The 20,556-nt window shown below is 41.5% G+C and overlaps 1 protein-coding gene across 3 annotated transcripts in view; it reads right to left on the reverse strand.

Annotated features, from left to right (window-relative positions):
- URGCP (upregulator of cell proliferation) overlaps window positions 1-20,556 on the reverse strand; it is a 74,440-nt gene that overhangs the window by 9,979 nt on the left and 43,905 nt on the right. For all 3 annotated transcript variants that reach the window (XM_075558082.1, XM_075558081.1, XM_075558080.1), the window contains exon 2: window positions 7,776-7,846. Coding sequence is in view for 2 of the 3 variants with exons in the window: in XM_075558081.1 (XP_075414196.1) it covers window positions 7,776-7,846 (71 nt within the window). In the remaining variant the exon portion in view is untranslated. The remainder of the gene's footprint in view (window positions 1-7,775; window positions 7,847-20,556) is intronic.

Raw genomic sequence — 20,556 nt, forward strand, 5'->3', positions numbered from 1 at the left:
CTTTAAAAAGCAAAAGCAAAGCAAACAATCATATACAAAGATTAAATGATGATTTCTCTTAAAAACATTGGAGGCCAGAAGTCAATGGAATGACATATTTAAAGTATTGAGAAAAAAACAAACAAAAAGAAGCAAGACTTCTATACCCAGAGAAACTGTCCTTCATCCAGAAAGATTGTAGCAGAACAGGTTTTCAAATTCCTATAGCCTCAGGCTTCCTGAAGTCATGGAAAGATGAGGAATCCCTGAAACTTATTTCTTATTTTGTATATATAGCCTTTCTTTCCCCTGAAGTCATCTAAACAGTGAGCAACAGCTTAGCTTTAATAGTAAAATGGATATGCCTTGAGCAAGATACCTGTTTAAGAACAAGCGTATCTCCAAAACTCAAAAACCAAACTCACCGCCACTGAGTTGATGCTGACTCACAGCAACTCTGTAGGACAGGGCAGAACTGCCCGAGGGCTTCCAAGACTGCAACTCTTTACGGGAATAGAAAGTCCTGTCTTTATCGTGAGGAGAGGCTAGTGGTTTTGAACTATGGACCTTGCAGTTAGTAGAATGCGGAACCAGGACGTCATGAAAGCAACACTAAGAGCTACCTACATGGGATCAAATCAGTAACAGCAAATAGAAAGATAAGATAGGAAGCTTAAGGGGCAAAGCATTATGGTAATAGGAAAGAATCCCCAGAAAATGAGGTAAGAATGGCTGCACAGCCCAAAGAATGTAAAATCACTGAGTCCCACAGGCAGAACTGGTCATGAACTCTTTCCACCCACAGAAAAACTTTGGAGCAATAAATGTGTACATAAAAAAGAGAGAGAGGGGGCAACTTCTCTGACCTAGCTTGTAGGGTCATAGAATCCGCCCGGGAGTTCTTTCCCTGCCTTAAGAAAAATCCTTTCTTAACTTCGGGAAAAAAAGGAAAAAGAGAGAGAGAGAATGATTTCACATCAATAGCCTTACTCTATCACTTGAAGAATTACAAAAAGAAGAATAAACTTAGAAAGGAGTGGAAGAAAGAAAACTTCAAAGATCAGAAGAGCAGAGGTAAAAACCAGAGTAGAAGTGAAATTTAAAAAAGAAAACCAACAGAATCAAGAAAATCAAGATTTGGTTTTTTGAAAACATCAATAAAATTAACGACTTTTTCCTTAGAATGTCAAGGAAGGGAAAAAGGTGCAAAATAACCAAAGTAAGAAACCAAAGAGGAAACATTGTAACGAACCAGATAAAAAAAATAGAGAATTATGGAACGATACTAGGGACAACTGTATGGCAATAAAATGGACAATTCTTAGAAGCATGCAATCTACTGTGGTGCAGTCAATTACTTAATATAGCTCTTCTGTTACGGTCTTTGTAATTCCTACCAAATGAGTAGTTGGTGGTGGTAGGTGCCACCGAGTTTGTTCTGACTCATAGCGACCTGTGCGACAGAATCAAACACTGCTGGGCCCTGCAATTGTCATATTGGAGGCACTGTCGGACCATGCATGTGTGAGGTTGTCTGTGACCACCTAGGTGCGACTGCCACAGTGGACTCAAACATAAACAAGGTACACGGTGCCCACCCAGTCAATATGGCGTATAAACTCCAATGTGGGGACTGACCGGTTTTTCCATCCCACTAGGTTTAAAATGAGAAGTGGAGAGTGGGGGAATCTCACTACCATTGATAATGAAGAGGCAGTGGTAGAGCATATCCTTCGAACCTCCAAATCCCTGTGCCGAAGGCCCTAGGTGCAGGTATCATGGAGCTGTGGTCCCCGAGTACAGCCAGGGAAGAGGGAGTAGCAGAGGCAGCAGCACCAAAAGCAAGAAACAGAATGGGGGGGCTTCCGGGCCCAGGGAGCAAGGAAAACTGAGTGCCTTAGGGAAGAAGGCTTGCTTCCTGAGTGGGGTGCTTCCAGGCACTGAATCAAGGGAGCTAGGTTTGGGACTCATGGAGTGTCTATGAGCTGAAGTTTATGGCCAACTGGAGTGCCCTATGGGCATTTAACAGTTAAAAAGAACTTTGTAACGCTGTAGGAGCAGGTCAGAGGAAATGGGGCCCTGTGGCTGAGAGGAGGCTGTCTCAACTGAGTACCAGTAGTATGAGCATTTCTGGTCCTAAATTGTAACCTGTTAACATCCCTAATAAACTTCAGAATTGTGAGTCTAGTCTATGAGTTCGGTATGGTCACTGCAACAAATCAGTGAATCCACCAGAAAGGAAAGAGTCAGAACTCAGAAGAGTTAGGAAAGATGTAAGAATGAAAACGGAAAACACAAAGAAGAAGTAGGACAAGTGATGTTACATGTAAGATTTACAGTCAATGAGATGAAACAAAATGTGTATAAATTATTAAATGGAAAACTTATTTGCTCTTCACCCAACTCACATTAAAAAGTTTAGTAAAAAAGGATAAGAGAAGGAAAGAATGCTTACTAATACATTGTATAAACTATGCATAAGCCTGACATCAACACCAGACAAGAAAACTATTGTCCTTGTTCCTTAAGACTACAGATGCAAAAAACCATGACAAAACACTAATGAAACGACTATTAAAGATTCATATGCTCAATACAGCTCATGATCAAGTGGGATTTATTCCAAGAAAACAGAAATGACTCCACACTAAGAAACCAATTAATGTAATATAACACATCAGAAGAAGAAAGGAAAGCATATGCCCATCTCTATGGATGCAGGAAAAGTATTAGATAAAAGCCACACCCCATCTTGATGGAAAGTTTGAGATAGGAAGGAATTTCACTATGATTAAATTTAATGAAGAAAGAATGGGAACTTTCCCCTTGAAATCAGGATCAAGACAAGGGTACTGAATATTCTATTCAATATTGTAAGTAGAAGCCCTAACCAGAGCAAAAAGACCAAAATGAAAAAAATAAAATAAAAAGGTAACCATATCAGAAAAGTTAAATTAGCTCTATTTGAAGACAACATGATCCTATATACAGAAAATCACATCGTTTCCAAGACAGTTTGTAGAGATAAAAGAATTTAGCAAATACGATGGGTAGAAGGTCAGCAGTAAGAAGCCTGAAAGGGAAATTAGAAAAAGACTGCTTTTATAATAATGTCAAAGAGGGTAAAATACCCAGGAATATGCTTAGCCAGGGATTTGAAAGGCTTACACAATGAAAATCAGAAGTCACTGCTGGAAAGAGATTTTACAAAGACTGAAACAAATGGAAAGATGCACCCTGTTTATGGGTTGAACACTTGGTATTGCTAAATGCCAATACTTCCAAGAGTGATCTATGGATTCAATGCAATCCCAATAAATTCCAACAGCCTTCTTTACAAAAATGGAAAATCAATTCTCACCTTTAATTATATGGAATGACAAGAGATGCAAAATAAAGTCAGAGGACTCCTACTTCTCGATTTGAAAACAGGTACAGTAACCAGCACAGCCTGGTACTGGTAATAACAAGCACACAAATTAATAAATTCAATTGAGAGTCTGGAAAGAGAGCCACAGATCTATGATGAAGTGGTTTTGTTTTGTCAACTGATTTTTGACAAGGATGCTAACTAAGTTCATTAGATAAGGAAATAAGAGTCTCAGTTGGGCCCACCTTTTAACAATGGATTCTCTAATAACAGAAGTAATAAACAGAAAAAACAAATAAATGTGACATCATATAAAATTTCTGTACAAGAACTTTAACAAAAATATGGAAAGATGATGTTCACCCTCATGAAGCAATCACTGAAGATATAGGTGCTATAGCAAAGTATGGTGAAGAAAGCAGATGGTTCCTGGCGACCAGAAGGAATAGTGTCTGGGGTCTTGTCTTCAAGCAAGCAGTGACCTAAGTGAGGCATTAACTAAGCCCACATGGAAGAAGCACATGAGCCTGTGCTATCCAAGGATTGTAAATAATCAAATCCAAATCTGAAGGAGGGAATGCTAACAGAGCTTAAACTGTGAACACCTGGTTTGCAAAAGGCAGCTCAAAATCCATTTGCAAGGTGCGCACACGGAGTCAGCCTCTGGTGAATCTCCCCTATCCCCAGCTGACGGCTGTGACTGGCCTCGTTAGCAGACAGCACTGTACAGCCAATTATGGTAGACAGGTTAAATGTGATGTCTTGTCATTTCATCTCTCTTTTGACCCATTTCAAATTTGTTTCATACATAAAGTTTCAGCTTGGAAAAAACAAGAAGTAAGGGGGTCATACTCATGGATTGCGTAGTCATCTTCTGGTGAATTCCCTCTATCGACTAGGGATGTGAACAGTCCAGCTACGATGCAGCACACACTGGGGAGTGAATTACTGCTGACGCAGTTAGGTTCAAATTTAACACCTGATCACTGCTCTGCCTTTGGCCCATGTATTTGTTTTAGTTTTAATGGTATTTATTGAGGTTTTTCTGTTTTACTTTGCTAATAGGTTTTTGTTCTGTTTTGTTATGGCTCCAGGATAGGTACATCTAAAGAGACAGCAATTGGATGAATGGTTTCTTGGGGCCGCAGCAGGGGAAGCTGGGAGGACGTTGTAATGGAGAGCTAACAAAGACGAGTGCCAGGCTGAAAACAACGTTCTGAAGTCGACTGTGGTGATGAGCTTCCTTAGATGCGGCGACTGACTTTACGGCGGCAGCGTTGCTCTTTAACACTTAAAGAGGGCTTGTGGAGCAGGTGATCCCAATGCAGTACAACGTTTGCTTTCTTGACTGCTGCTTTCAGGAATGTTGATTGCGGATCCAAGTAAAATAGAAATCTTGACAACTTCAATCTTTTCTCCGTTTTTCCTGATGCTGCTGACGGGTCTAGTTATTAGGAATTTTGTTTTATGTTGAGGGAGAAACCATATTGAAGGCTGCGGCATTTGATCATCAGCAGTTAAGTGCTTCAGACCCTCTGCGTTCAGCAGAGACATAATGTCTGCATACCAAAGGTTGTGAATATGTCTTCCTCCAACCTGGATGTCATGTTGTTCTTCATGGGCCAAGTTTCGTGAACCATGTGCTTAGCATACAGATCGAACATGTATGCTGAAATGATACAAGCCCAGGTCACACCTCTTCTGATTTTAAATCATACGGTACCCCCTGTCTCTAACACAGGGTCTGCATGAACACAATTAGACGATCTGGAATTCCTATCCTTCTAAATGTTATTCATAGTTTGCCGTGATACACCTAGTTGAATGCCTTTGCATAGAGTAAATAAACATCTTTCTAGGAGCTTCTGATTACAGCCGAAATCCACTTAATGGAGATCCACATCTTCTGAATTCAGCTTGAGTTTCTGAAAGCACCCTGTTGATGTATTGCTGCAACCATTTCTGAACTAGCTTCAGCAAAATTTTACTTCATGTGCTATCTGGTGGCACTGTCAGGTGAGCGTTGGACTGCTAACTGCAAGGTCAGCAGTTCAAACTCACCAGTCATTCCGAGGGAGAAAGATGAAGCTTTCTTCTCCCATAAACATTTACATTCTTGGAAATTTGACATAGGGTTGCTATGAGTCATAACAGACTTGATGATAGTGGGCTTTTGATTTGATGATGTTAATGATGATGTTACTTTCCATTCTATTGAATTACCTTTCTTTGGAATGGACACACACACACACACACACACACACACACACACACACACACCAAACCCCAAACTTCTAGTAGTTGGCTGAGTAGCTATGGTCTAAATTTCTTGGCATAGACTACTGAATGCTACGTCAATTTTTATGAAGCATGTCAATTGGTAGTCTGTCAATTCCTGGAGGCTTGTTTCATGAAAAGATGGGCATTGCAGCTTGATCTTCTCAGTTCTTGATTCTAGGGACTTCTTGAAATGGTGCCATGTAGACAAACCCTCTTTTGTGCAGCGACTCTGTGTATTCCTTCCATCTTCTCTCGAGGCTTCATCATGCTTCAATGCTTTGATCATAAAAAACCTTTCAGTACTACCACTCAAGGCTTACGTTTTACTTCTGGTCTTCATTTGCTTGCTTGTTTGCTTTGAGCGTAAGATGTGCTGAGTGTGCTCGTCCACGCTGCTTTTCTAACTCCAAGTCTTGGCTTATTTCATTGTGCTTCTGTACTTTCTCGTGAGCGCAGGAAGGGTGGTGGTTGGTCCTGTTGTTGGGTGCCCTTCCGGCCCACAGCAGCCCTACACACAACACAGCGCACACCACCCAGTCTTGTGCACCCTCACAATTGTTTGTATACTGGAGCCCAATTGCACTTGGGTCGATCCATCTCATTGAGGGCCTTGCTCTCTTTTGCGGCCCATCTGCTTTACCCAGCATGATGTCCTTCTTCAAAGACTGGTCTCTGCTGACAACATGACCAAAGTCTGTGAGACAGAGTCTTGCCGTCTTTGCCTCTAAGGAGCGCTCTGGCTGTACTTCTTCCAAGACAGACTTGTCTGTCCTTTGGACAGTCCGTGCTACTTTCAATATTCTTCTCCAGCTCCACAATTCAAACACAAATTCATCTGCAGACTTCCTTATTCGATGTCCAGCTTTCACATGCATATGTGGCAACTGAAAATACTCTAGACTAGGGTCAGGTGCACTTTAGTTCTCAAAGTAACATCCTTGCTGTTCGGTTCTTTCAAGAGGTCTCGTGCAACAGATCTGCCCAATGCAATAAGTCTTTTGATCTCTTAACTGCTGCCTCCATAAGCAAGCAAGCAAGACAAAGTCTTTGAAAACTTCAACCTTTTCTCCATTTATCATGATGTGACCTATCGGTTCAGTTTTGATGGTTTTGGCCTTCCTTTAGCCATAATCCACACTGAAGGCTGCAATCCTTCATCTGTATCAGCAAGTGCTTCCTGTCCTCCACATATCGCAAGTTGTTAACACGCCTCCCTCCAATCCTGATGCTGCATTCTTTTTCATATAATCCAGGAAGGAAATAGCTTCATGTTTTGATATTTTTGTTTAACACAGATTTTTATGGGTTTAAAGCAGCATTTTTTTAATTCCCCTTGTACTTTAATTTACCTCGTAAAGAAAGTCTGCCTTGAGCAATGTATACATTTAAGATTAATCTATATGGGATTAAGTTGACAACAACTTGAAAAACCGGACAGGCAACTTCAGGGGCGGTCAGAATTGTACATGTAGAAGCTGTTGAATTGGTTTGTGTTCTGCTGACTATAGGAGCCCTAGTGGTGCAGTAATTAAGCATTTGGCTGTTAACGGAGAAGTCGAAATGTGAACTCCCCACAGGCGAAAGATGTGGCAGTCTGCTTCCACAGAAATATATAACCCTTGAATCTTGATAGTGCAGTTCTATTCTGTCACATATGGTCTCTGTGAGTCAGAATTGACTTGAGAGCAATAGGATTTCTGCTGTACATATTCTCAACAACAAAAATAAAACTAATTATAAATAAAAATATTATTGTGTATAACAGTTTAAGAATGGCAAGGAGGTGGCATCTGACCTCAGTTCTCAAGAGAAGAGTGAATTAAACTCAACAGCAACCCGTCCACGCCCTACACTTACCAATTCTGACTCCAGCAGCCCCCACCCCCAGCCCCATTATTTCTCTGCTGGGGTTGAGACTTCACTGTAATTGCCACACATAACTCACAGATCATGCTTGTAATTATGGGGTATATTAGGATCAGAAATGCTCAGGGTACAGTTTTTTGCAAAAGGAAAACAAAACCTTTAAGCTGATTTTTTTTTTTACATCTATCATCCCTAGCCAAGAACAGCGCTAGCACGCAGACGCTCCAAGGGACAGAAGAGATGCATCCCCCACAGAGTCGGTCCCACAGTCCTGCTTTACCTGCAATGGCAAGGGCTGTTCCTCTCTCTGATGCTTTTATTTCCGGGGCCACTTCTCCCAAGTCTGAATGCCTGAAACAAGTCCAGAAGAAAATTAACAATTAAAACAATGAAACACCACGTTCATTTAACAAACCAGTTACATATGAACATCACTTGGTGGGGGGCTTTAAAAGTTGCAGACTATTATTTCCATCCCAGAGCCACAAAGTCAGAGTCTGAGAGCTGGCTCGGAGTATCGTGGCTTTTAAATGGACCACGGATGATCCTGAAGTATAATCAAAGCTGGTGGAGGGAGACTGGTGTAGAAAGACCAGCACTCTTGTCAACCGGTCATTCAGAGAGGCATCAAAACAATGTACATACCCTGCCCAGCACTTCTACTTCTGTCTTAAGGAAATAATTAAGATTTAGCTACAAAGATGCTGGTGTGAGCCTTATATATATTAGTGAAAAATTGGATTCCTTTTAAAACCAAAATCTAGTAATAGAAATATGACAGTCTTACTCTGTAGCCATTACAAAATAGCCATTTTGTTAACATGGGAAGGTATTAATGACATGATAATCAGTGGGAGAGGAGTCAGGCTACAGAACAGTATATAAAGTATATAGGGGCAGTAGTGGTTCCATGTTAGCATTCTCGCCTTCCATGCAAGAGACCCAGGTTCGACCCCCAGGCAATGTACCTCATGGGCAAGCACCACCCTTCTGTCAATGGAGGCGTGCCCGCTGCGCTGATGCTGAAGATGTTTCAACGGAGCACCCAGACTAAAGTGAACTCGGAAGCAAGGCTTGACAATCTACTGAAAATCAGCCAAGAAAATCCCTGTGGAACATACGGTAGGATTGTGGGAATGGTTCTGGGCTGAAAATCACTTCATTCTTTTTTGCGTTAGATTGCCACAAGTCAGGGACTGACCTATATAAGAAGGGACTTTAAAAAAATTCATGGATATGACAAAATAACAATCTGTGGATTATCAAGGGCTCATGAGGGAGGGGGGACCGGGGAGGGAGGGGAAAAAAAAAAGAGGACCTGATGCAGAGGGCTTAAGTGGAGAGCAAATGCTTTGAGAGTGATTAGGGCAAAGAACGTAGGATGTGCTTCATACAACTGATGTATGTATATGTGTGGATTGAAATAAGAGTTGTATGAGCCCCTAATAAAATGTAAAAAAAGAAAAGAAAGAAAATGATTAGGGCAAAGAATGTACGGATGTGCTTTATACAATTGATGTATGTATATGCATGGATTGTGATAAGAGTTGTATGAGCCCCTAATAAAATGTTTTTTAAAAAAAGGAAAAAAAATTCATGGAAAAATTCCATAATCTTTTAATCTGGTTTTTCCATGAACTTTTCAAAGCTCCTTCAGATGCAGAGAGAGAGAGAACTCTATAAAACTTTCACTAAGTTAGTGTAAGCACACTAAAAAAGCACAAGAGAAAAAAAGATATTTGTACTAAAGATTTGACATATGTAATTTGGCAGTACCACCACAACCAAAAAACGAGTATATGGTCACATGTTTATGTGTATAGGCAGAAGTGTGTACAGGTATATACATATGTGTGCACACACATATACATGTGCTCATAGATGACACAATTACAGATATTCCTCAGACATGACCCAGCACCCTACAAAATTGATTTTCTAAAAGTAGGACTTTTGTCTCATGGTACAGCTCAGTCTATTGATAAAAGTTGGTTCAAAAAGTTCATTATCTAAGAAAAACATTGATATCTACTTATCTGGAGTAAAAGAGAAAGATGTAGCGAGCTCCTGAGAGATGGAACTAGTTTACAGGGCTAACTGCCTACGAGAGTCATGGCCTCGTGTATTCTGAGCCTGGGACGACTCGATGGTACACCAGCTATCACGGCCAACCACCCTACAGGCTCTCAATGGACGAACCCTAATAGAATGAGAGAAACATGGAACAAAACTCAATTTCTTATAAAAGCCCACACTTTAAAGGTACAACGATAGACAGACAGACCAGTGGAACAGAACAGACAACCCAGAAATAAATCCATCTACCACCAGACAACTGATTTTGACAAAAATGGTGAATGAAAAGGAGAGTCTCTTTAAACAAATGGTGGGAGAAAACTGGATTTCTATTTTCATAAAAATGACCTATACCTCACTTGATATAAAAAAATGAACTCCAGATGGATTAAAGACCTAACCCTAGAACTGTAGGGATCATCAGTGAAAAAACCAGAGACAAAATTAGGGGCTCAAATACCTGGCATAAACACAGTATCAACCTAACAAAACACATAGAGCAAAAGACAAAATAGATGGCTGGGATCTCCTAAAAATAAGACCCTTTTAAAAGACTTCACACCGAAAGAGACCAGCAGATGGGGGGGAGGGCAATTTTGGTAGTGTTATTTGGGACAAGGGCCTCATCTCTCAAGCCCATGGAACAAAGTTTCTTCTGCTGTGGGTCATCATCCCACAGGCTGTGTAACTGAACGTGAGCGTTTCAGAAAAACAGCACCCGTAAAGGCATCACTCATTAAAGGACGACGATGAGACGTGAAACGCTTGATGGCGTGCCTGGATTGGAGAATATGCTCAGTCAAACACACACACACCCAAGCAGATGCTGTATAAGACTATTGTTTTAGGGGGAAGAAAAATAAAAAAGACGAGACATTGATGGTTACCAATGGTGGGATGGGAGGAGAGGGAAGGGGAAGCAACAGCATAAGTTCCCAAATGTATTTGGCCCTCCACCCTTTACAGAAAAAATTGCTCAGCACGCTCTGGCAATTAAAAGCTTTTGTGCTACACACCAGAATCTAGGAAAGAGTGCAGGTATGTGCTTTTTCAGCATCCCAGGGGAGGTATCAGCCTCTTTGGGAAACACTGAGCCAGAGAGTTAGACAGGTGTCATATCTTGGTTGAAGGAAAAGAGCATACTATAAGAGGGAGATGGGGAGAGAACGTGGTGAGGAAATAGCGCAAGCCACTGGGCGGTTTGATAAGCTGTTGGATGTAAAAACAACGTTATGCTATGTAAACCCCCACTAAATGAATAATACAAAGTTTTGGGGGAAAACAAACGAAGACAAAAACATCCTTTCCTGGACCAATTGAGATTAGAGAATTTGCCGAAAACACTGCCCTGAGATACTTTAAAATCCTTCAACCGAAAGTATCTCACATTTACCTTTTAACTAAATAACAGGCTGGCGCAGAACATAAAAGATATGAACCACGCGTATTGTGTTCTATGAAGGAACTCCGTGGTGTAGTGAGTTATGCTAGCCGCAAGGTCAGCAGTTTCAAACTACTAGCTACACTGAGAGAGAAAGAGAAGGCTTTCTACTCCTGTATTGATTTACAGCCCTGGAAACCCACGGGGGCAGTTCTGCTTGGTGTTACAGAGTTGCAATCGGTCAGTGGCAGTGAGTTTGGGTTATGGATGGGGACTGTGAGAACTGGGAAGAGAGTGTGTGCAGACAGCTTCTCTACAAGCATAGCTAAAGAGCCTGTGAAGCAGACTCGGGTGGAGGAAGGCCTTCACAGACCTGAGTTGGAGCTGAGTGCCAGTCACACACTTCTACCTAAAGTTACTCACCACAATGTGCCCTGTAATAATCCCAATTTTAAATGCTGCTTGCAAGCACATGGTTGCTAATACATGCTTGAAGGTGTCTGCCTGTAGGCTGTCTGCCAGCAAGAGCAATCAGATCACTCTTTGCCTAAGTACAGCCCACTCCCTTCTGATAAGGATCATCTATTGCTTCCTGGAGAAGAACTCGGGGACACTTAAGGTCATGCCAGCTCAGAGAGGACCAAGGTTAAGCTGCCAGGTCTTTTCCCCCCCAGTGTTCATAAAATAGAATATTAAAAAACTGTATAAATCATTTTGTAGTTTTTAATTAAAAGATCATTTTATTGAGGGCTCTTACAGCTCTTATAACAATCCATACATCAGTTGTATCAAGCATATTTGTACAGATGTTGCCATCTTTATTTTCAAGATATTTACTTTCTATTGAGCTCTTGGTATCAGCTCCTCTTTTTTCCCTCCTTCTCCCCCCAGCCCAGGTGACCCTTGATTAATTATAAATTATTATTTCATATCTTCTCCCTTCCCCCACATTTCCTGTTGTTCGTCTCTTCTCAATCAGTGCCTCTTTCCTCTCCTCCTCTCCCCTCCTTCCCCCTACCCTTCTGGTATTGCTATTCCCATTCCTGCTCCTGGATACTGTGTGTTGTGAGCTCTTATCTCTTATCTGTACCTGTGCACATGCTCTAGTCTAGCCCACAGTGAAAGGCAGCACTGGGGCCATGAGAGTGGGGGGTGAGGAAGCCTCAAGGAACCAGAGGAGTGTTGTGTGTTCCATAGTTTAAGCTGCCATCTTAACTCTAGAACCCACCTGCCGTGTTATGTATGCGCTTTCCTATTACATGTATGCCTCTAGAACCTCCCCTTCCTATTACATGTATGGCCCTAGAACCTCCCCTTCCTATTACATGTATGCCCCTAGGACCTCCCCTGCCTATTACATGTATGCCCCTAGGACCTCCCCTTCCTATTACATGTATGGCCCTAAAACCTCCCCTTCCTATTACATGTATGCCCCTAGGACCTCCTCTTACTATTACATGTATGGCTCTAGGACCTCCCCTTCCTATTACATGTATGGCCCTAGAACCTCCCCTGCCTATTACATGTATGGCCTTAGAACCTCCCCTGCCTATTACATGTATGCCCCTAGGACCTCCCCTGCCTATTACATGTATGCCCCTAGGACCTCCCCTGCCTATTACATGTATGCCCCTAGGACCTCCCCTTACGGATGTATGCCCCCCCTAGGACCTCCCCTTCATATTATGTGTACCTCTAGTACAGTGGTTCTCAACCTGTGGGTTGCGACTCCTTTGGGGGTTGAGTGAGACTTTCACAGGGGTCACCCAATTCATAACATTAGCAAAATGACAGTTATGAAGTAGCAACAAAAATAATGTTATGGTTGGGGGTCACCACAACATGAGGAACTATATGAAAGGGTCGCAGCATTAGGAAGGTTGAGAACCACTGCCTCTAGTACATCCCCTTCCTGTTACATATGTGCTTACCGGGGCTTTCCAGTCTAGGATTATATAAATGTGTCAGAGAATACATTAGCTCTCTCTGGTTCTGGTCTCTATGGACGAGGTGAGCCCTTGCATGCTTTGCCTGGTATTTCTTTAATCTACCCTTCAATGACACAACCGCTCCCTAGAACCCATTCAGCTGTGGAAGCTGTTCTCCCACACTGAGAGAGCGCCCTTTAAAAATCACGAATACGAGATCGGGCTGTCAACAATTACCTACAGACGGGGAAACTAGCGCACTGGTGATAGCAAAGAAAAAGCTGACTTGCCTTGAAATGTGAAACTGATGTCACTGACCCAGTTGTATAGAATTGAGAACCCAATTTCTGTACTAACTTTTGCCTAAAACACAACAAATTACTGATTTTGCACAACTTATTTGTAAATATACTTTTAAAAAACCCACTGAATTGAATTGTAAAGAATAAAATTGCATTGTGTATGCATTATTACCGGATATACTAGAGTGTAAGCCAGCCCGAATATCAGCCAAGGCACCTAATCCTACCACAAAAACTGCATAAAAATATGCTGAAAAGCTCAGCTTATACCCGAGTATATATGGTAATTAAAAATAATTTGGCAATATAAAAAGTAAGTTAATAGTGTAGAAAGAAGTATGGAACAGAAGGCAGAATTGCAAACAAGTTTTGAGATATTGAAGTCAATTTGAAGCTCATAGTTCAATTTTAGGAATATCATAAGCAAGGCTTTGGTGGTAAGGCTGTCTTTCCTACTTTGGGCATTTTACCAGGAGGTACCAACCAGTGTCTGGAGGAATCATGCTGGGAAAAGCAGCGTGTCAGTGAAAACAAGGAGTGACATTCAATGAAATGAACAGACATGGTGGCTACAGAAATGTGCTCAAGCATGACAATAGCGAGGGACACAGGACCGGGAAGTGTTTCCTTCCGTTGTCAAGTGTTGCTATGAGTCGGCACTGATAGAACAGCACCTAACAACAACGTAAAACCTGACTCGTCAAGTCAACCCATGTGTGTCAGAGTAAAACTGTGCTGCACAGGTTTCTACTGGCTGACTTTTCTGAAATAGATCAGGCCTTCTTCCAAGGCACCCAAGGGCACCTTTCATTTCTTAAAAAAAACTATATATATATATAGATAGATATATAGATAAGTATTCTATTCAATAATTCCTATACATTTTGTGTCATAATATTGATTGCAGGTAGTATACCATTCAATTATAGTTGATCTTTTTTTTTTTCAATTATAGTTGATCTTATGGATCACTTTGACCCACAGGCTGTGATAGGAATGATCAAATTTATAAATGTGTTGTTGGCATTATGAGCTAGGATCTCACTGCTGAAGAAAGGACAGGCAAATATGAAATGGAAGAAGTCAAAAAAGAACTCCACGGAGGCAAGCTGGAATTAGAGGCCCTGGTGTGAACTCCTGGTTTCTAAATGCATCTTTTTACGTATGCCTGTGTGGTTGCCAGGTGCTGCCAAGTAAGTTCCAACTCATATTGGCCCCACGAGCAACAGAAAGCTACACTGTGCAGTTCAGCCTCATCCTCACGATGGTTGCTATGGTAAGCCAATGGTTGAGGCCCCTGTGTCGATCCATTTTGTTGAGAGGTCTCCTTTTTTCCACGGAGCCCTTCTCCAGGACTACTGCATTCTGGCTGTACTTCTTCCAGGACAGAATTGATCATTCTTCAGGCAGCCCGTGGTATATTCAATATTCTTTACCAAGATCATAAATCACATGCATTGATTCTTCCCTAGTCTCCATTGTTCCCTGGCCAGCTTTCACCTGGGTGAGGCAAACAAAAATAATCATGGTCTGGGTGAGGTGCATCTTAGTACTCAGAGAGAGTGACATCTTTGCTCTTCAAGATGTAAAACAAATTTATAGATTATTTAGATAGTATTGACATTTTCACAACATCCATCAAGTCTTCCTATCCATGAACATGGAACCGTTTTCCATTTATGTAGGTCTCTTTTAATTTTTTGTAATTTTCTTTGTACAAGTTTTTCATTTCTCTGGCTAGCTTTATTCCTTAGTATTCAATCTTTTGTGTGGCCATTATAAGTTGTATGTTTTTCATGATTTCCTTTTCAGTGCTCTGTTAGTATACAGGAATCTGATTGGTTGTTATATATTGATCTTGTACCCTGCCATGTTGCCAAATCTCTTGATCATTTGCAACATTTTCCCGGTTGGTTTTATGTAGACATCTGGAAATAGAGTTTTACTTCTTCTTTGTCAATTTGGGCACCTTGATTTCTTTTTATCATCTTATGCCTCTGGCTAAGATTCCAGTACAGTATTGAATAAGATCGGTGATTAAGAGCCTTGAATGGTTCTTGTTTGCAGAAGAATGCTTTCAATTTCTCCCAGTTGAACAGTATGTTGGCCCTTGGTTTTGACTATATGTTTGGTTGTGTTTTTTTTATTGGAGGATATATGGTTCATATTGTGCTGAGACATTTCCCTTCTATTCCTATTTTGCTGATTTTTTTAAAAATCATGGAGGTTAGATTTTTATCAAATAATTTTTCTGTATCAGTTGATGTAATTATGTAGTTCTATCTTTTGTTTTATTTATATAGCTGTTTCTATTGATTGGTTTTCTTTTTATAATCATTTTATTGAATGATTATCACAATTCTTTAAAATTATCACAATTCTTATCACAATCCCTCCCTCCATCCATTGTGTCAAACACATATATACATTTGTTGCCATCATCATTCTCAAAACATTTGCCTTCTACTTGAGCCCTTAATATCAGCTGCTCATTTTCCCCCTCCCTCCCCACTCCCCCCTACCTCATGAACCCTTCATCATTCATAGATTATGTTGTCATTTGTTACACTGTCCAACATATCCCCCCCCCCCCGTTCTTCTGTCTGTCCCCCAGGGAGGAGGCTATATGTAGCTTCTTGTCATTGGTTCCCCCATTCCACCCCACCCTCATTCCACCCTCCAGGCACCGCCGCTCTCACCACTGGTCCTAAAGGAGCCATCTGTCCTGGATTCCCTGTGTTTCCAGTTGCTATCTGTACCTATGTACATCCTCTGGTCTAGCCAGATTTGTAAGGTAGAACTGGGATCATGATAGTGGGGGGGGGGGGGGAGGAAGCATTTAAGAAATAAAGGAAAGTTATGTTTCATCGTTGCTACACTGTACCCTGACTGGCTCATCTCCTTCCCACAACCCTTCAGTAAGGGGGTATTGATTGGTTTTCTAATGTGGAACCATACTTGGTACAAATTCTACTTGATCATGATGTAGTTTACATATACATCCACATATATATAGCTGAATATATACATATATATATAGCTTAATTCTATTGGTCATAGTTTTTGAGAATTTTTGCATCTAAATTCATAAGGGATATAAGTCTGTAATTTTATTTTATAGAATGTCTTTGCCTGTTTTGGTAACAGTGATATGTTCACTTTGCTCAGGAGTTTGCTGTCTTTTTCTATATTTTGGCATGTTTGGGCAGATTTGCTATCAACACTTCTCTGAATGCTTTGTGAAATGAAGTGGTCTGGCACCAGACTTGTTGAAAAATGTTTAATGACTTGATCTAGTTCTTCTTTTGTTATGAGTCTGTTCAGGTTGCCTGCCTCAATCTGTGTTTATTTCTGCTGTTTCCTTTCTTTGTTTATCATGTTGTTGTTTTTTAGTCCAGCAGTGAAGATTTTTATTTTCTTTATGTTGAAGTGTAATCCACATCAAAGGTTATAGGATTTGTTCATCATCAGTAATGCTTCACATCCTCTACGTTGCCAGCAAGTAAGATCACGTCATCTGCTTGTTGAAAATCCCTGCCACCTGATGCCATTCTTCTTCACATAGCCCAGCTCCTCGATTCCCTGCTCAGCAGACAGAACTAGTTATGGTGAAAGGCACAACCACGACACACACCTGCTCTGATTTTAACCATGAAGCGTCCCCTTGTTCTCGTCAAATGACTGCTTCGTGGTCTCTATACATGCTGTTCTGCATGATTATAATGAAGTGTTCTGAAATTCTCATTCTTCACAATAGTATCCATAGTTTGTTATAATCCACACAATCAAATGTCTTGGCATAATCAATAAAACACAAGTAAGTATCTTTCTAGTATTCTGTTTTCTGCCCAAATCCATTTGCTGTCAGCAGTGATATTCCTTGTTTCATGTCCTCTCATGAATCTGGCTTCAATTTCTGGCCACTCCCATTCAAAGCATGGCTACATCCGCTTTATAATTACCTTCAGCAAAACTTTGTGTTTGCAGGTGATATTAAACACGCATGTGACATTGCTTGATACTTCTCACATTCTATTGTGTCCCCTTTCTTTGTATTTGTATAGACATGTACACATCTTTTAGCTGGAGTCACTGAACGAGCCCAAAGCAGAGAATGATTGTAGCCATCAGCACAACAGGCTCCTTGAATAAAAGACAGATTCCAGTGCTGGGTCAGGGTAAGTAGTGGATAAGCCTGGAGGATCTGATTTCAGGAAATGAGCAAGTGCTTAAAAAAAAAAAAAACGGACGGGGAAGTCAAAGGGCATAGGAGCCAGTTGGAAGAGGCTCCCACTGGCCAAGTGAGGCAATATGCATATCCACATGATTAAGCACAGTAACTATAAACCACTAACAAAAGGAATTAATGAGCCTAAGCAGATAACTGATACATAAGTGGGGGAGGAGGGAGAGCTCTTGCTGACAACAGAATGCTAAGTGTGGAAGGACTGCTCAGTTGGAACAGAACCATTCTGCAACCATCATGATAGAGACAGTTATGGCAAGAAATTCTCTCAAGGGCTAACTCTCAAAAGCATTGATGAGGAAGGAAGTATTTTCCCCTTCTTAAAATACCTTACTATAGTTTATTTATTAGATCTTTTTAAAGGTATAGTGGGGGGAGACAGGCCCCCAAACAAAACAAACCCATAATAATTACACAGTAGAGCATCTGGATTTTACTGGCTATCCAAAGTTAACACTCTCAATGGTGACACGGGGGCATCATGGGCCTCCAGCAGGGATACTCAGTGTGAAAACAAGTCACTCAGCATCTTTTGATAGAGAATACAGAACTAGAATCTAAGCATGAGGACAAACCCCAAAAGCAGTCAGTCCACTACAGGGGGAGAGCTACTTTATTACAAACTAACGCTGTCATAAAAGATAAAGCCAGAGTGTGGAAACAGTCCATCCTAAGGGGTGCCCAAATAAACAGATGGCAACCAAATAGGAGATCCAACTGTGCAGGAGATCAAATAGGAACAACGCGTGGGCTGCGGCTCCAGGTGGAAATGTACCCCATGGACTCCTCATGCCGGAAGTGACCACTGTTCAGAAGGCTGTGTCATTAGGAAAATTGATGATGTTACCAGTGTAATCACCTTATACTCCATGGGGATGATTGACAATGTTGTACTCTTTTGTTTCTATGGCTTTTTGTTTCCCTGCATTTGGCCTCCCCCCCCCTGGCCCCCCCCCCCGCTTTCAGTATCTTTGCTTGTCTGTTTCTTACTATTATTGAGGTAGTTGGTCTTATGGGGTTTTCATTTGGTCATAATATGGCCGCCAAAGTAAACCTGAGTCATGCATATCCCATGGCCATGCAGATGGATTCTGGGTTCCTGCTTAACTCTCTAGCCCCAATCGAAGAATAGTTAGTTCTGATAACATGGCCCTGCTCCATACTCACCTTCATGAAATGATCACTGAAGATAAGGGCGCTACAGCACAGTGTGGTGAGGAAAGCAAATGGTGCCTAGCTAGCAATCAGAATAGTGTCTGGGATCTTAAAGGCTTGTATTCAAATAAGCAGTCATGAAAACAAGGAGTCAACTAAATCCACATGGAAGAAGCACACCAGCTTGTGTGATCTAAAGATGTCAATAACAAAAAACAAATATGACAAAGGGAAAAGTATCAGAGCTAAAATTTTGAAACCCAATTGGTAGAAGGTTATGGAGGGCAGTCGGAGCCCAAAACCCATCTACAGAAGTAACTAGTCAGATGAAGCCACTGGCAGACGCCCACTAGCCACAGGCCAGAATCTCAAACAGCCTTACTATCAGAGAGAGTGCTGTTATCTTGATTATGCTGCATTGAGTTTGAAACTTGGTCAGTTGACCCAAACTGAACTTGTTCTAGGTGAAAGGATCTCATGCATGTTCCACGACACAAAGTCCTTCATGGGCTTTTAAAATATTGGAGCGGATACATAGAGATGATAACTGGTGCAAGGGTTTACAGGGGACCTAGGGGGACCAGTAGGGGGGAGGGTGCGATAGGGAGGGTGAAGGGATTTGAGGAGCGAACAATGAAGGTAAGAGGGTGGTGGGAGCACTAGAACTGATTGTGATTACACAACTCATTTTAAAGATGATTTAACCATGGTGGGGACAGAATATTCTAGAATTGATTGTGGCGATGATTGTAAAATTCTTCTTGATATGAAAGAACTATTGAATTGTATGTTATGTGGACTAAGTGCCAATAAAACTGGCAAGAAAAAGAAGGGCACCGAAAGACATGCCAAAGAGCTTTTGTGGTACGGTGTTTCGCATTTGTGGCTAATCAAAAAGTCAATGGTTCAAATCCACTAGCCATTCTGTAAGAGACAGAAGTGGCAGCCTGAGTCCATAAAGATTATAGCCTTGGAAACTATTAACAGGCAGTTCTACCCTGTCCTATAGGGTATATGTCAGAATCAACTCACCACTGGTGGGTGGGTTAAGAGATATGAACACTAAATATAATATGTGAGTTGGAAGGGAAATTTCTGGGTTAATTGGCAAAACAGAAATATAGGTATCAATGTTAAATGTACTGGTGCTGACAGCAGTACTGTGTGTGGCTCTATAAGAGAACATTGCTCTTTGGAAATAGACAATGAAGGATTGAGAGATTCAAGAGCCTTGGCGTCTGTAACTTGTTCTTAAATGGCTCGGAGGGGAGGGGAGTGTGTGTGTTTGCGCGTGTCATCTAAAGCAAATTTAGAGTGAGGGTCCGCCCTACTTCTAGAGGACCACAGAAATCCTTTGCAAAGCTTAAAACTCCCTGAGTGCCAGAGGGGACTGGCTGAGAAAAGGCATGCAAAGGCGCTCCATCAAGAGCGAGCTCTGGGACAAGGAAATGTCAGAAATTTAACATGGCCAATAGACACGCTCCCTACAGCCTAGCAACACACACACACACGTGCTGCAGGGTACTGAGAGGGTGACAGAGTGACCACAACTCAATGCACCAGTTACTCCCTTGCCTTAGTGCTATCAGAATACCCTGAGACAGCCAGTAACGGTCACCACAAGAAAATGTAGCAGGCAACATGGAACAACGTGTGAGATGACTTGGCGGCCAGGGACATTCCCATTCAGTGTGAAGTGAGAGGCTAGAAAGAACAGCTGGACTTCGGGGCACCAATCATTCCAACATCTCCATCATCCTGACAGTGCTCAAAGAAAGTAAGGAATTGCTTTAACCAGCAGCTAGTTTTCGTGAAGCGTTCAATCCTACGTGAGGTACACTGCACCGTGGGAAACAATGCTCTAAAGAAGAGTGCTAGTGGTCCACAAGCTTACACTCACATTACACACACTGCAAATCCAATCCATAAAACCAGGCTGATCACCCTGACATGCCAGCTAACAGTGCTATGAG

This window comes from Tenrec ecaudatus, chromosome 9 (genome assembly GCF_050624435.1).
Source record: "Tenrec ecaudatus isolate mTenEca1 chromosome 9, mTenEca1.hap1, whole genome shotgun sequence".
In the NCBI taxonomy this organism is placed as follows: domain Eukaryota; kingdom Metazoa; phylum Chordata; class Mammalia; order Afrosoricida; family Tenrecidae; genus Tenrec; species Tenrec ecaudatus.